At 40.4% G+C, this 13,479-nt stretch overlaps 1 protein-coding gene across 1 annotated transcript in view; it reads left to right on the top strand.

The window, feature by feature from the left end:
- The window catches only part of NSF (N-ethylmaleimide-sensitive factor), a gene marked incomplete at its 5' end in the record, with an annotated part of 59,917 nt that overhangs the window by 33,858 nt on the left and 12,580 nt on the right, over positions 1-13,479 (top strand). Inside the window, 6 exons of the mRNA XM_010289825.1 lie at positions 499-686; positions 5,118-5,213; positions 5,843-5,999; positions 7,148-7,281; positions 8,483-8,549; positions 8,740-8,819. Coding sequence (XP_010288127.1) covers positions 499-686; positions 5,118-5,213; positions 5,843-5,999; positions 7,148-7,281; positions 8,483-8,549; positions 8,740-8,819 — 722 coding nt within the window. The remainder of the gene's footprint in view (positions 1-498; positions 687-5,117; positions 5,214-5,842; positions 6,000-7,147; positions 7,282-8,482; positions 8,550-8,739; positions 8,820-13,479) is intronic.

Raw genomic sequence — 13,479 nt, 5'->3', positions numbered from 1 at the left:
GTTGGAAGTGTTCAAAGTCAGGTTGGACAGGAATTCGAGCACCCTGATCTAGTGAGAGATATCCCTGCCCATGGCAGCAGGGTGTGGACTAGATCTTTAAAGCTCCTTTCCAACCCAAACTATTCTGTGATTCTATGATATCATAAATTGCAAGGTGGAAACCGGGTTTAGGGATGCCCAGGGACTGACCAGATTGCCTTTATGTAAGGTGAATTCCTGGTATGGAAGCCTGAGAGAAACCAACTTGGAGGAACTCTGAGGAAGGAAACTAAAACTTACACTTTTTCTCTCTAGTCTGGCAGTGATACTAATCAATTTCCCAAGGACAATTAGTGTAATTGAATGTTCTCAAACAAAAAAGCATTGTCAAATATTCTACTTGTAAGAATTAATTGCTCATGGCGAGAGTCTTTGGAAGTAGGACCGTTGAGGAGAGGGAAAGGCTTTGCTGCAGTTTGCCGAGGCACCGATTGACATGTGTTCTGTTTAAAATTGCAGGCTTGCCGGACGAGAAGGGTCGATTTCAGATTCTTCATATCCACACAGTACGGATGCGGGAACACCAGCTGCTGGCTGAAGATGTGGACATTACAGAACTGGCAGTTGAGACTAAAAACTTCAGTGGTGCTGAATTAGAAGGTTTAGTTCGAGCTGCTCAGTCTACTGCTATGAACAGACACATAAAGGTCAGTCCTATCATCTCTCATGGGGGCAAAAAAAGGGAAAATAATTATGTTTGGAGTCTTTTTTTGAATGTTTATTTCCAACTGGGTAATGGCATCTCAGCATACCTTAGGAGATGAAATTCATATGGACACCACTTTTTCACTGTGCTTTTACATGGTTCTGAAGTACCTCTTTCGTCTCCTGACCACCAAGTGGTTCTTGCATAGCTCCCTGGGAATGGAAGGTAATTGTTTGCCAATGTATTTTGATAAAAACTGAAAGTCTTGAACTCAGTTTCTGGATTGGACCGAGGAGACAAGAGATGGAAGTAAGAGCAGCCAGTCGTATGGGAGAGATCTCTGCTGGAGCCTGTGCTGCTCAATATATTCACAAATGATCTGTAAAGGGTGGGGGGGAAGCAAGGTTACAAGCTCATAGCTGTTTTGTGGTCATAAAGATGAAGGCCACCTATGGAAAACTACAGAAGGCATTTGAAATAATGCAAGTGCTAAAAATGTAGTCAGTGAATTTAAGTGTACACTTCGGAGAGAAAATTCCAAAAGGTATAGGCAGTGATGGGGACTGACCTGATCATTACTGGGGGTCAAGTTCTTGCAGTTATAATGATCTTGAAATATGAGCTCAGTTCTTATCAGTGCAAAAAGCAAATGCAACATTAGAATTTACTAGGAGAGGTATATGGAGCAAATGTAAAGCTGTGATTATGTCATAGATAAAATCCCTGGTATATTTGAGTCTGTGCAGTCCTGGGACACCCACCTTGAGAAGGTTATGGTAGAATTAGGATATGGAAAAGCAGCAGGGAAGGTCAGAGATATAGGAGGGTTTTCATTGAAAGAATGGTTACAGCCTGAAAAAAATGTGGTGGAGAGTTATGAAAAGTATGTGAAATCATGAGTTGACTGGAATCAGTGAATGGTGAGTGACTGTTTACTCTTTCGTAGCACAAAACTCCAGAGAAAAGCAAATGATACTGGCAGGGCCATGCTCAAAGCAAAGATGATGTGCATTGTCTGATGAGTATTTAAGCAGTGGAGGGAATCTTTGCTCAAAGATGTCACTAAAATCTTGGTCAAATTCAGAAGGGTCTTGCACAATGTCTTCCATTTCAAATAAGAACTTGCTTGATGGTCACCTCAGTGTGCATAGAGACTTGTAATGTTCTCAGCTCCCTCCAATCTAGGGGAAGGAACACTGCCTTGCTTTCCCAATGCTTGCTGACTATGGGAGGTCAGTGTATCTTTAACCAGAAAGGAATTAAGGACCATGAAATGTCAGGTTATATTAATCCAGATGCAAAACACAGTATTCGATGGTGTTGAAATATGAGATGATTAGTTCGTGAAGAAGGAGGCTGAAAGGCACAGCCTTTTTCCTCTAGTGGCTCTCATCTAGTGGCCAAGAACTGGTGTGAATTACTGTGGAGAGAAGCCTTTAAATTAATTCCACAGCACTGGTATATTTTTAAGTAAAAAGTCTGTTCATCCTCGAATACGAGGAAAGCAAATCATGCTTTCCTTTAAGCAAGAGAAATCATTTGGTTGCTTTTAGACATTTGTATCCCTTGGGAGCACTCTTTCTAAAGGAAAAATGTATCTTTCTGCTAATTTTTCTTGTATAGCCATGACACTTGAAAAGTTTTTAATTGTTTCCTATAGCAAAAAGCCACAAACATCAACAGTTTCTAATTTTCTTGTGTTCTGTCTCAAAAATAAATCAGCACTGCTGGAGGTATTTTCATCCCTTCTCAGGGAAAATATTTTCCTTAATTAATTTTGCTTATAGTTCATGTTTTTTCAATGCTTGAGTTTTGGGTGAGTTTGGGGGACCATTAGTGATTTGATATATTCCCTGTTGTGCCAAAACATCACAGTGGGAGAAGAGAAAATGGCAATGCATAAATGTAAAAGAGCAGTCCCATCCTTTAGGTTGGTATGTGATTAACATCTTAATAATATATGTATGAATATTCCAGATGTGAAGTGGCCAGGGTTTGTTTTTCTTTTCAAACACTTTGACCTAGTATTTTTGGATAATCTTATTGTTTATTCTGAAGATGTCTTCAGCCAAGTGATGTGCTAAGGTATTTTATTCTCTCGTACAAGTACTGCAAACTTTAAAATATACATCATAGGCCTGACCTAGTTTTCAGAAGCACCTACAAGAAGCAAGAGCAGAAATTGAAAATCAAGGGGCATTTTTTTTCTGAATCATTTAATCTCTTCTGATAATCTCTCAAAGTGTGTATTAAAAATTAAAATGTGTAACTCATTAAAGGCTAGGAAAGAAAGAACCCCCCCTGTTTAAGTGTACAAACAACTTCAGGAATATATTAGTAGTGTTTCAAGTATCTTCACGTCCCTCTGTAAAGCAGAAATGATCAACCTGTACTAAAGATCCACTAGTTTGATATATTTCGCATCCTGTATTTCTGCTCGGTGGGCGTTTTTGTGAGAAGGGACTCTATAATTTCAGCTATCTTCTGGTTATAGTTGTTTGTTTGGCACAGTGTTATTGGCCAGTCTGGGTTCCTGAGGTTGCAGTTTAGAGGCTGCACGTGCTACTCAACAAGACAAGCATGATGTGATTATTTTGATTATTACTTTTTCCTTCCCCTGCTCAAGTGCACTCCTTGTTCTTGTAGGTCATCCCAGTCAGAAGAGGATGTCTTTGAGGGTCGAAGTTACTTGACTTGTCCATCACCTTTGTCTTAGGCAAAGGTGATAGAGGTTGCTATGCCTTCCAAGAAACCCCTTGAAATCCCACATTTTTACCTCCTGAGCTGTCAGATCATTTTGGGTCATTATACTCTCAAGCAGAAGCAGGTGGTGTTGTAAGACTTGGGTAACTTTCAATGAAAATTATACTTGTTTTGGAATCTGGAGAAATGTGTTATGGTATAATTGGAAAATTCAGAAATTATCAAAAGCCTTTCAAGGCTGCACTTTGGTGGAAAAGAATGAAGATCTTTTGCCTCATCTCTGTGCTGCTGAAAAATAGGTTTCTGCCTTATCACTGAACAGTTAGATGAATTGCTTTTCACAGATCAACTTCTGCTCCCTCTTGTGACTAATCCTTTTTCTGCTATCTCTAATGCCACTCAGGTTCCTCAGCAGACTGCACCCGTAGGATTAATATGTAATAGCCAGTGTTTGTATGCCGTTGAGTGGAAAAGTTGCTTAAAATCCATTTAATTCCTGATTATTGCCCAAGGCAAGCAATATACTTGCAGATCTACAAATAATCCTAGTAGATGGAGCTGCACATTATTGCGGAGCTGCAGCCATACATCTGGCTACAGCTACAGCTGGCTTTAAAGTCTACAGACATCTGAATAAAATCCCCAGCTTTAAAGGCTACTCCCAAGTTGTTTTCAAGAACTAAAAACTTCTTCTGGCTTTCTTGTGAGCACCTTTGGGCCACCTCTTAGTGGTACCTCTAGTAGTGACTGAGAAATGATTTGCAGGAGAAGATTGCAGTAGCGCTGTTTCTACTGTGTGTTTGCTTCCCATCATTAGCTTTTAAATGTTTCTGGATGGTTTGGGAATGGCAGAAGGGGAAAAGGTGATGTTTTTCATTTAGAAAGGAGTCCAGTATGAGCTGAGCTAACTACAGCTTACATATTCCAAGTAATACCGATAACACTACCTTGGGAAGATTTCTGATTTTGGTTGAACTGAAACAAATAAAAACAAAGCAGAAAGAAATCTAGTATTTACCAGTCCCCTTAAAGACTTTCTTGTGAGGAAAGTGCATGGTTTGAATAGAAAACTAAAACGTCCTGAAATAGAGCTGTGTGAATGTTCTTATTTTTGACTCAGTTGCCAAAAATGGGAGTGGGGAAATTCAGAGTTGAGTTAAACCAAACTTTAATTTGTATTTATTAAAAAAGTCACACAATGAAGGAGGCTTCATCCCTTCCCATCCAGCACCCAGAAAGCATAATGAAGAATTTTTACTACAGCCTCTAAATGGGAAGAGTAGTTCCCTACTCTAACAGGAACCTACATAACTCCAATAATTTAAACGTAGGTGAGATGAATCACACACTGGGCACCAGTCTGAGCCTCACTGACACTTGGTTTACGTAGTCAAGCTGGCACAGCAGCATCAAGGATGGTGTAGAGCTTCCATCCTGCTCTTAGCTGGGGTGGCTTCTCTGAAACATGGGGTCATGGCCATACTCTTCACTTCAGCTTTCCACCCAGTGGAGTGGAACAAGTGTTAATGACTTTGTGGGGCTGGTGTATGGATGTGGCTCTGTGAAGATGATGATTGCTCCAGTGGTATCCAGCATATGTCTGACAAATGTCTTGTTAAGAAGCATTTTTCTTACTGATGCAGACCAACTATAGGGTTGGATGCATGGATGGAAGTTGATAAGGTATGAGGTACTGCTGTATTGCAGTGTCTTCTATTGCCTTTATTAGGCCAGCAACAAAGTGGAAGTGGATATGGAGAAGGCAGAGAGCCTGCGTGTGACAAGAGGAGACTTCTTTGCATCTTTGGAGAATGATATCAAACCGGTAAGTAGGCACTATATGGCTTCTGTAATAGTCACCCAATGCAATTAATGACGTGAATTAGCAACTTCCTTCTGGGATCAGGCATGCAGTGGTGCACCATGGGCTGAGGTATTGTGTCCTGTGTTGTAGGAATGAAAGTAGGGAGCCTCATTCTGCCTGCGGTGCCAAGGGTCTGTTTTGTAGCTTTTGTTGCATGCAAGAATCATAAAAATGGATAGAACAAATAAAAAGAGTAACCTGGAATTTCTTCTCCTTGTTTTATGTGCACTGTCCCTTCTAGGCTACTTTAGTTAGTGGATGACAGCTTTAATATAGACTGTAATAGAAAGCTTAATACTAATTTTTAAGAATTGTCTTTAAATGGTGTGGATTCAAAACCCATTGGCAACTTGCACTGATTAGAATTTGTTCTGAGGATATATGAAAAGGTGTTTCTAAATGTGCATGGTCCCCAATAATGTTCAGCCCTTTGGGCTGAAATGTGTCACCAGTGGGTCTTCCAGTACTGACTGTCTCACTTAAGCATCTTCCAGAGTCTTGGTCCTGATCACTTTGGTGATGTTTAATTGTTTCATGTTTTTCTGATGCAAAATTTATTGGTAAAATAAATGTTTCATCTCATAATACAGGCATTTGGAACCAACCAGGAGGACTATGCAAGCTACATCATGAATGGTATTATTAAGTGGGGTGATCCAGTAACAAGGGTATTGGATGATGGGGAGCTGCTTGTTCAACAAACTAAGAACAGTGACCGTACTCCTCTGGTTAGCGTTCTTCTAGAAGGTAAATTTAAGAAAAAAAATGCATTTTTAAAAACCAAGCAGCTGCTGCAGACTCTTCTTACCATTGCCCAGGTGGTGATCTGTTATATCCTGCAACTGCAATGTAAAAGAAATGCATGGGAGGAAAAAGAGAATTGGTCCCTTTCAGTTATCTTGGGTGAGATTTCTTTAGATAGTAAAACTGGCTTCTCAGCCTGAGAGAACTATTGTTCTTGAAACAACGGAGAAGTGAATGTACCCAGTTAATAACCTAAAGGTGGATGTTTTACAGTGCAAACGTCTCTAGCTGAGTTAGTTGTATAAATTACTCTTTAAAGTCACTGGAGAGCTCATCATTGTAATTAACTGAGTTCAAATGACAGTTCATCTGGCCACATTTAGGTGTCTGCTGTTGGACAGGGGTGGATTTGCCTCTCTGTAGACGGTTACTGACTATGAAGAGTCTAGGAAACTAGTTCCACTATCTACATTACAGATATTAGAGGAGAATTTGTTATTTAGTGCTTCCCTCTTTCTTTTCCTGAAGTCAAAAAAATGTGGATTACCACTATTGCTTAGCAATCTCTTGCTTTGAAATTAACCTTGAATAGATCCCCTGAATAATTCTGTGTGCTTGTGACCAACATATCGCTTGTATTCAGTATCTTCTTGTGCTCCAAATTGATTTTTATTGGGTATATAGATTAAGAGGTGTCTTTGATCTCTGTTTGAATTGTTCTGGTGTGATTCAGGCAAAACAAATTGTCTTTGTCGATATTTACCTGGCATTCATGCTGTTGATTTTTTTGCTGCAGTACCTGCAGAAGTCTTATTTAGAAGGGATATAAACATAGTTCAAGAAGGTTCTCCAAAATACAAACTCGTGTTCATTTTGGTGCAGTGGCCAGTCCTACAAAAGATGTAACATCCTCTTCGTTTCACAGCAAATCAGTCTGCACACACTCAAATAGTTGCGTTAATTTCCTTCCTCTGGAGGATTGGATTGCACTAGGAGTTAGTGTCTTCCTTCTGCAAGAAGAAGAAAAGGTCACTTCAAAATGCAGAGACCTGTGGATGAGATTATAAGTGTGCTTAAAATATCATCCATGCTGAGCCTTACCAGACCTGTTTTCTTCCTTTTTTTCCCATTATGTTTGTCCTTTGTTCCAGGTCCCCCCCACAGTGGGAAGACTGCGTTAGCAGCAAAAATAGCAGAAGAGTCCAACTTTCCCTTTATCAAGATCTGTTCTCCCGATAAGATGATTGGATTTTCTGAAACTGCCAAGTGTCAAGCTATGAAGAAGGTACTTATGCATCCTACTCTTTTGCCTGATTACAATCCAATTCTGTGTTCTCTAGTGGATGGAAAAGTGAATTACCCTTGTGATTGTTTTCTGCTTTCTGTAGATCCTAAATTCCTGTACATGTATTTATTTTTAAAGTTGAATGAGTATTTCTGTGGCACTGACACTAAGTGACTCAGGGAAGATTTCAAGACTCTGGCCCAGTCGGTTCTGATGTGTAATCATGACTAACAGTGAAACAAAATACCCGATCTGCGATGAGCAAGTCTGGAGCGCTCTCTGCAAAGATGAAGACAGGAAGGACTTAGAGTTGTACTCAGAAAGAATAGAACCTGCCTGAACAAAACTAGGAACAGTTTTGAGGTGGCAACGTTTAGTTAAAAAAGGGTTTTAACAACTCGGGGAGCAGGAGGAATGCAAACAAGTTGAACATCTTAAATCATTTCAAGTAGCCGGGTGGAAGGAAGGAGGTTTCATTTACTGAAGCAAGCCAGCACTTACTATTCTACCTGAATGTAAGTGAAATGTTACTCTAAGATCAGTTTGTTGCAGGATTGCATAACTTCCAAGAGAACCAATGTGCGCATAGCTGGAAGCCCAGCTTGTAATTTAGATTCAAACAGGAGCCTTTTGGATGTCACTTGAATTGGCGTATGCTGGAGATAGGCCTGCAGTACCGCTGATGTCCGTAGTGCTACAGATCGAAAGCTTTACAGGACACTGGTTTGCTGCTCTATAAAGGGTGGTGTAGAGGCTCGATCCGTACCTGAGCAGCTCTGTTCTCCCTGCAGTGTGCTGTTATGAAAAGTAACCAATATCCAGCCTGGGTAGAAAAGCTTCACACTTGCATTACAACTGTGGGAGATTAGTGTGTGTATTGTTACATTATCAGTATTACCCCAGCTCCAAAAAAGAGAGGAATGGTGCTCTATTTTGTCCATTGCTTATAGTTAAACAGGACAGTTGGCTTTTTTTCAAAGTGTATGGGGTAAATGAACAAAACTGAGCTCTGAATTTGTTGAGATGGCAGTGTTTTATTAAGTGCAGGTAGAGTCTAGTGTCTTGGTACTTATCTTTTTCATTCTCTGTTTATTCCTCTAAATACTGCTGTGTTTAGCTAAAAACATGTCAACAGGTCCTATCATGACTATTTTAGTTTTGCTGCTGAGATTTAACAATGAGTCATTTTGCTGTTTTTTAGATCTTTGATGATGCGTACAAGTCCCAACTCAGCTGTGTTGTGGTGGACGACATTGAGAGACTTCTAGGTGAGTTAGGATGATGAGAGAGAGATATGTTGTCTGCAGAAATATTGACATATTTGCAGTACTGAAATATTGCTAGCTGGAAATAATCTGGAACCATTTACCTTGGGAGCCTTGAACTATTTTTGATACAGTAAAGTGGCTTAAATGTGCATCTGCTTAGTGGGCATTAAAATGCATTTTTTCATTTCAGATTATGTCCCAATTGGACCACGGTTCTCTAATCTGGTGTTGCAAGCCCTTCTTGTACTGCTAAAGAAGGCCCCTCCTCAGGTAAGAAACTAATTGAGGGACAAGATGCTCTATTCCTGCAATAATTTTGACAGTGGAGAGCTTTGTGTCTTGCTGATAGCTGCTGTGCTGCCAGTGGTATTAGTGCTATTGTCTCTGATTCAGTCAAGTTAATCCTAGCCTGCTGCTGTTCATTCGGTTAGACATTTCTAGGATAACCACAAAGGATTCAGCTTTAATTATCTAATTACTTAAGGCTGAACCTTCTGCAGTTAGCCCTAGAAATACTGACTAAGGAAAAAAGTTTAACCTTCACCATGTAAAACTTAAACATGCAAGCTGTCTGCTTTCTGAGTACCTAAGGAACTCTTTAGTCCAAATCAATCCCTGGCTCAACCACATGTTCCCTCCTTATTTAAAAATCAATTTCTAAGTAATGTATGATTGTGGTTGTCAGGATTTTAATTTGCTCTTAACTTGAAATTATCAAGTGTTAATTACAATGAGTGAGGAAAGCTTAAGATCTTACACTGCCGACCCTGTCTATTTGCACTTTCTGGCTTGATGAGATTTAAGTACATCACAAGTGATAATGTTTCTGAAGCTTGCATTGAATGAGACAAACAGGCAGGGACCCTTCATTTTTGTTTGGCATTTTTCCTGTCGTTCACCGGAATTCCGCTGTGTGTGTGTGAAAGTATCTGCATGAATAAATAACATACTAGCAGAAATACCTTGAAAGTTGGTGTCAGGAAAAAACAGATAACAACAGCCTGGATGAACTCAATTTTTTTGTCATTTTTAATATCCTGTAAACAGTAACATATGCATGAGTATTGTTTTCATTACAGAGTTTGGTGAAAAGACCTTTCAAATATAGAACTTTGAACTAAATTGTAATGCCACAGGCCCTGAAGTTCCCCTTGTGACTGTCAACCTGAGAGAACAAAGATTTTTCCCAGTGAGCTTTCTATGCCACGTGAAGTCTCTTACATAAAACTCGGATTTTGTTATCACATACATTGGAACAGAAAGGCTGCCTGTATGCAACAGCACAACCATTTTTGATCATCATAATCTCATGTAATAGTTGACCTATTCCTGGTACTTCCACAGTATCAGGAAATGATTGTTCTCATAAATCAATAGGGGAAGAATAGAACTTGATTTGGTTCAGTTGTCGAAGGAACGCAAGATATTAAATCGCCCGTTTTATCATTGCATCCTCTGAATGTGTATTGTTGCTTAGATGCACTTTTGTTGGCACCCGAGTCTCCCTGAAAGCAGGATGCAGGGCTTGAAGCTCTCGGATATTTGCCAAGTTTATGCATGTTGCTAGAGATTTGTACTTTGTGATGTTTGAAATGCCCTTGAGGCTGGAAGACTTTAGGTTGACAGCCAATATTATGGTGACTTAAGCCATAAATTGTTGGGAGGATAGAGAGAGTTTTCTGAGGAAATGTCACTGTTTGATTGATGATGTGGGCTTTTTTCTCTTTTTTCCGAAGTGTCCACTATTGGGTACTGTGGAAATTAGGACATTGGGTTATATGGACTCTTTGGGCTGACTTAATTTGGCAGTTCTGATGATAGAGTTCTTCCTAGCATGTTTGTTTCTTGTGAGTTCCCTGTGATAGTCGTGGCATGTGGGGATTTTTTTCATTAAAAAAATAAAACTGTGCATAAGAGGTAGAGTCATGCAGGAAAAGGCCTTTAGTGCTGCAAATGTTTACTGTGAAAAAGATTGAATTTAGGCATGGAGACTCTTGGGGTTTTTAAATTCAAGTGAGAAACCCACAAGGGAGATAATACTGCCAGTTAATCAATGCCCTTCCAAGTTCCCTCTGAGATGACTAGTTCCCTTGGGGAGCAATTTATTTGGAAGTAATGGCTGGTTTCAGGGGTTTTGTTGTAATTCAAGATGCAGATACATGCTTTAAATGTACATCAGTGGCACTAACCTACTTCATGAGGTCAAACCAGCACGAATTCTGTGGGATGGGGATCATGGTTTAGGTTCATTCCTCGTAAAAATGGAGTGTCCTGGGACACACCAGACATGTCCCTGTGCTGAGAGAAATCATTGGCAAGATGCTGGTGAGACAATACCTGTTCTCCATTGCTATCAGATAGGCTTTTTACCTTTTCACTAGTCAGAGGGGCCTGACATACAGAGTTGATTTGAAAAGCTTAGAAGCAGGAACGACGAAGCAGTTCAAACCGCAAGCAAGGAGTGAGAGGGAAGCGGAGGGTGCGTTCCAGCAGTGCCACTCTGCTGCTCCCATCTTTGTGGCCCAGATTATGTATTCACACAGTGTTGCCACATCACTTGCAGAGAGTATGCTTAATGTGCAAGCAGCTTCCTACAATTACTGTAGGCTACGTGTGTAAGAGGAGCATTTCTGGGATGAAATCTTATTAATTATGCATTGAGGTATATGTCTCTGTTGAATTGGTTTATGAAAGCTGCTTCCCAGACTCCCCTTTTCTTATTGAGGCTATATATTTTACTGTGGTGTGGGAAGGGCAAATACTTGAAGCTTCTGGGTTTCTGGGCTTTCTGGCTTGTTTGTACTTTGCAGAAGTTTTGAGGGTAAACATGTTAGACTTTAAAGAAACTAGAAACATCTCTACGTTTGCTTTAAATTCCCAGTCACAGCTCATGCTTGCTAGTTCCACTCAGCAATGCTTAAGTAGTGGTATCTATTACTAGTAGTTCAAGAAGACTGGAAAACATTTTGTTTAGCATCTTTTTTTAAACCAATTAAAAAGCTTTTCTAAAATGGATTGAAGGGAAGAAAATAAACCATGTTCTCTTGGGTCTTTATTTCAATCAAGTTTCCCTGTGTTGTGCAAGAGAAGAGACTGGGGGGGAATAGAAAGACTGAAAAGGACTGTCGCAGCAGGGAGCCAAGCGGGAGAAAAGGACTTCTCTGAGAACTAAGCAGCAGCAGCTCCGAAAGCCGAAGCTGCTTCATCTACATGCAGAGTCACACAAGGCATGGAGACACTCACCAGCCCCACAGAGGTTTCACATGTGCTTCCCTGCTGGTTCCTGTGAAAAGCTAACAATTGGCTCAAAGGGTGAAAGACCATTGCAGCATCCCCACGCTAAGCTGGACGTACAATTTGTGCAGTGTTATGAAATGTCTGGCTTAGTGAGATGCTCTCGACCACTCTTATGGATGCCCTTCTACTGCTCCCAGAGGCCCCCAGCCCCTTTCCTCTCTGGGACACTGGAGGCTTTTGCTGATTTACGAAAGTTGATGGGGGAAAGGGGGGAATAATCTCCTTGTTTGATATAATCCCAGATGCATTCCTGATTCCACGTCACTTGGTGTGAATTGGAAGCAACTCCAATCAACAGTGACATTACCTTTATACTTGTAAATCTGGAGAATTGTGTTTTTTCCGTTACATCTGAAGAATTGTTGATACCCCAAAACACATGCATAAAAATATACAAGTGTCCAAAGTTGAGTGAACAGCCGGTGAGTGACTGACAGAGGCACTTCTGTATCCACCGATGCTTGGTTATAGCATAGTTCGAGCTCCCCTCGACTCCCCTTGCCTAGTGCTGGTTAGATTTGTGAAATTTGGTAATTTGAAACTTCACTGACATGTCGAGACTACATTTGCTTGTAGCAGAGTCTATGTAATTCTTTCACGTTCTACTTTGTCTTTGGTAGTCAATACAATAATGTGCCCATTAGGAAGTGAATGCTGTGCTAGAAGAGTCAATCTCATAATGCTTGAAAATGTAGTCGTTTAAAACTACTTCCTCTTTTGATCTTTGAATCCCCTAGTTCTCTGCATGATTATATCCTTTATTCAGATAAAATTCCTGTAGTAAAGAGGTGAAATCTGGGGTTATTCCACTTCTAGAAGGCAGTGGGGCAAGACATGCTCCACTCTACTGGGTATTCCTCCATCAGTATAGAGGGATCTTGGGCTCTGAACTGGGGCAATTTTATTTCCTAAAAATGGGCAGGATGAATCCAGACTTAAGTGACATGCTGGTATCTAATCTCTGTTCATGGAAGAACCAGGCCTAGAACTGCCCTGGTAATAAGTCTGACACCAAGTGATCTTAAGCTGTTGAAAAGCCAAGTTCCTCCTTACTTGGTAGTTGTTGCACCTGATTTTTGGAAGTTCAGCTTGAATCCTGATCTTCTATGGGCTGAACGCATGGCACGTTGACTTTGCAATGGCTGCTTTAGAAATTAAGGATCAAAAATGTGAATATTTCTGAAAATGGGGGCACCTTAGCAGTACATCTCACAATAGGAAGAGTAAATCCAGTGATACCCTGTGGTGTGTTGTCACTGCAGAGTAGTTGGATGAGGGCAGCTTTTTCAGTTTGGCTTGATGGCTTTTCATACTTTTGTGGTAATGCCTGGGGCAAAACATTTCTACTTGTAGGTTTTCCACTTGTTTACTGAGCAAGTTGCCTGAAACTTTGAAAAGTACAAGGGACTCCTGACACTTCATTTTCTTTTAGTAATTGATACAGAAGAGATTATTCTTGTTTTACGGTAACTGGTTTTCCAGTGGGTCAAGCTTAAAGGTAGCAAGTTGAAGCCTATAGCTGCTTTTGAAGAAAGCAGGGGGGGAAAAAAAAAGCATGTTTTGGGTGGAGCTGTTAAAAAATTTTAAGCACTGTTTACAGAGTAGCCATCTATTCTGAGGAGATTTCAACCAT

This window comes from Phaethon lepturus, unplaced genomic scaffold, assembly GCF_000687285.1.
Source record: "Phaethon lepturus isolate BGI_N335 unplaced genomic scaffold, ASM68728v1 scaffold1496, whole genome shotgun sequence".
In the NCBI taxonomy this organism is placed as follows: Eukaryota; Metazoa; Chordata; class Aves; order Phaethontiformes; family Phaethontidae; genus Phaethon; species Phaethon lepturus.
The sequence above is the reverse complement of the archived record's forward strand: the minus strand, read 5'-3'. Positions and strand labels throughout refer to the sequence as shown.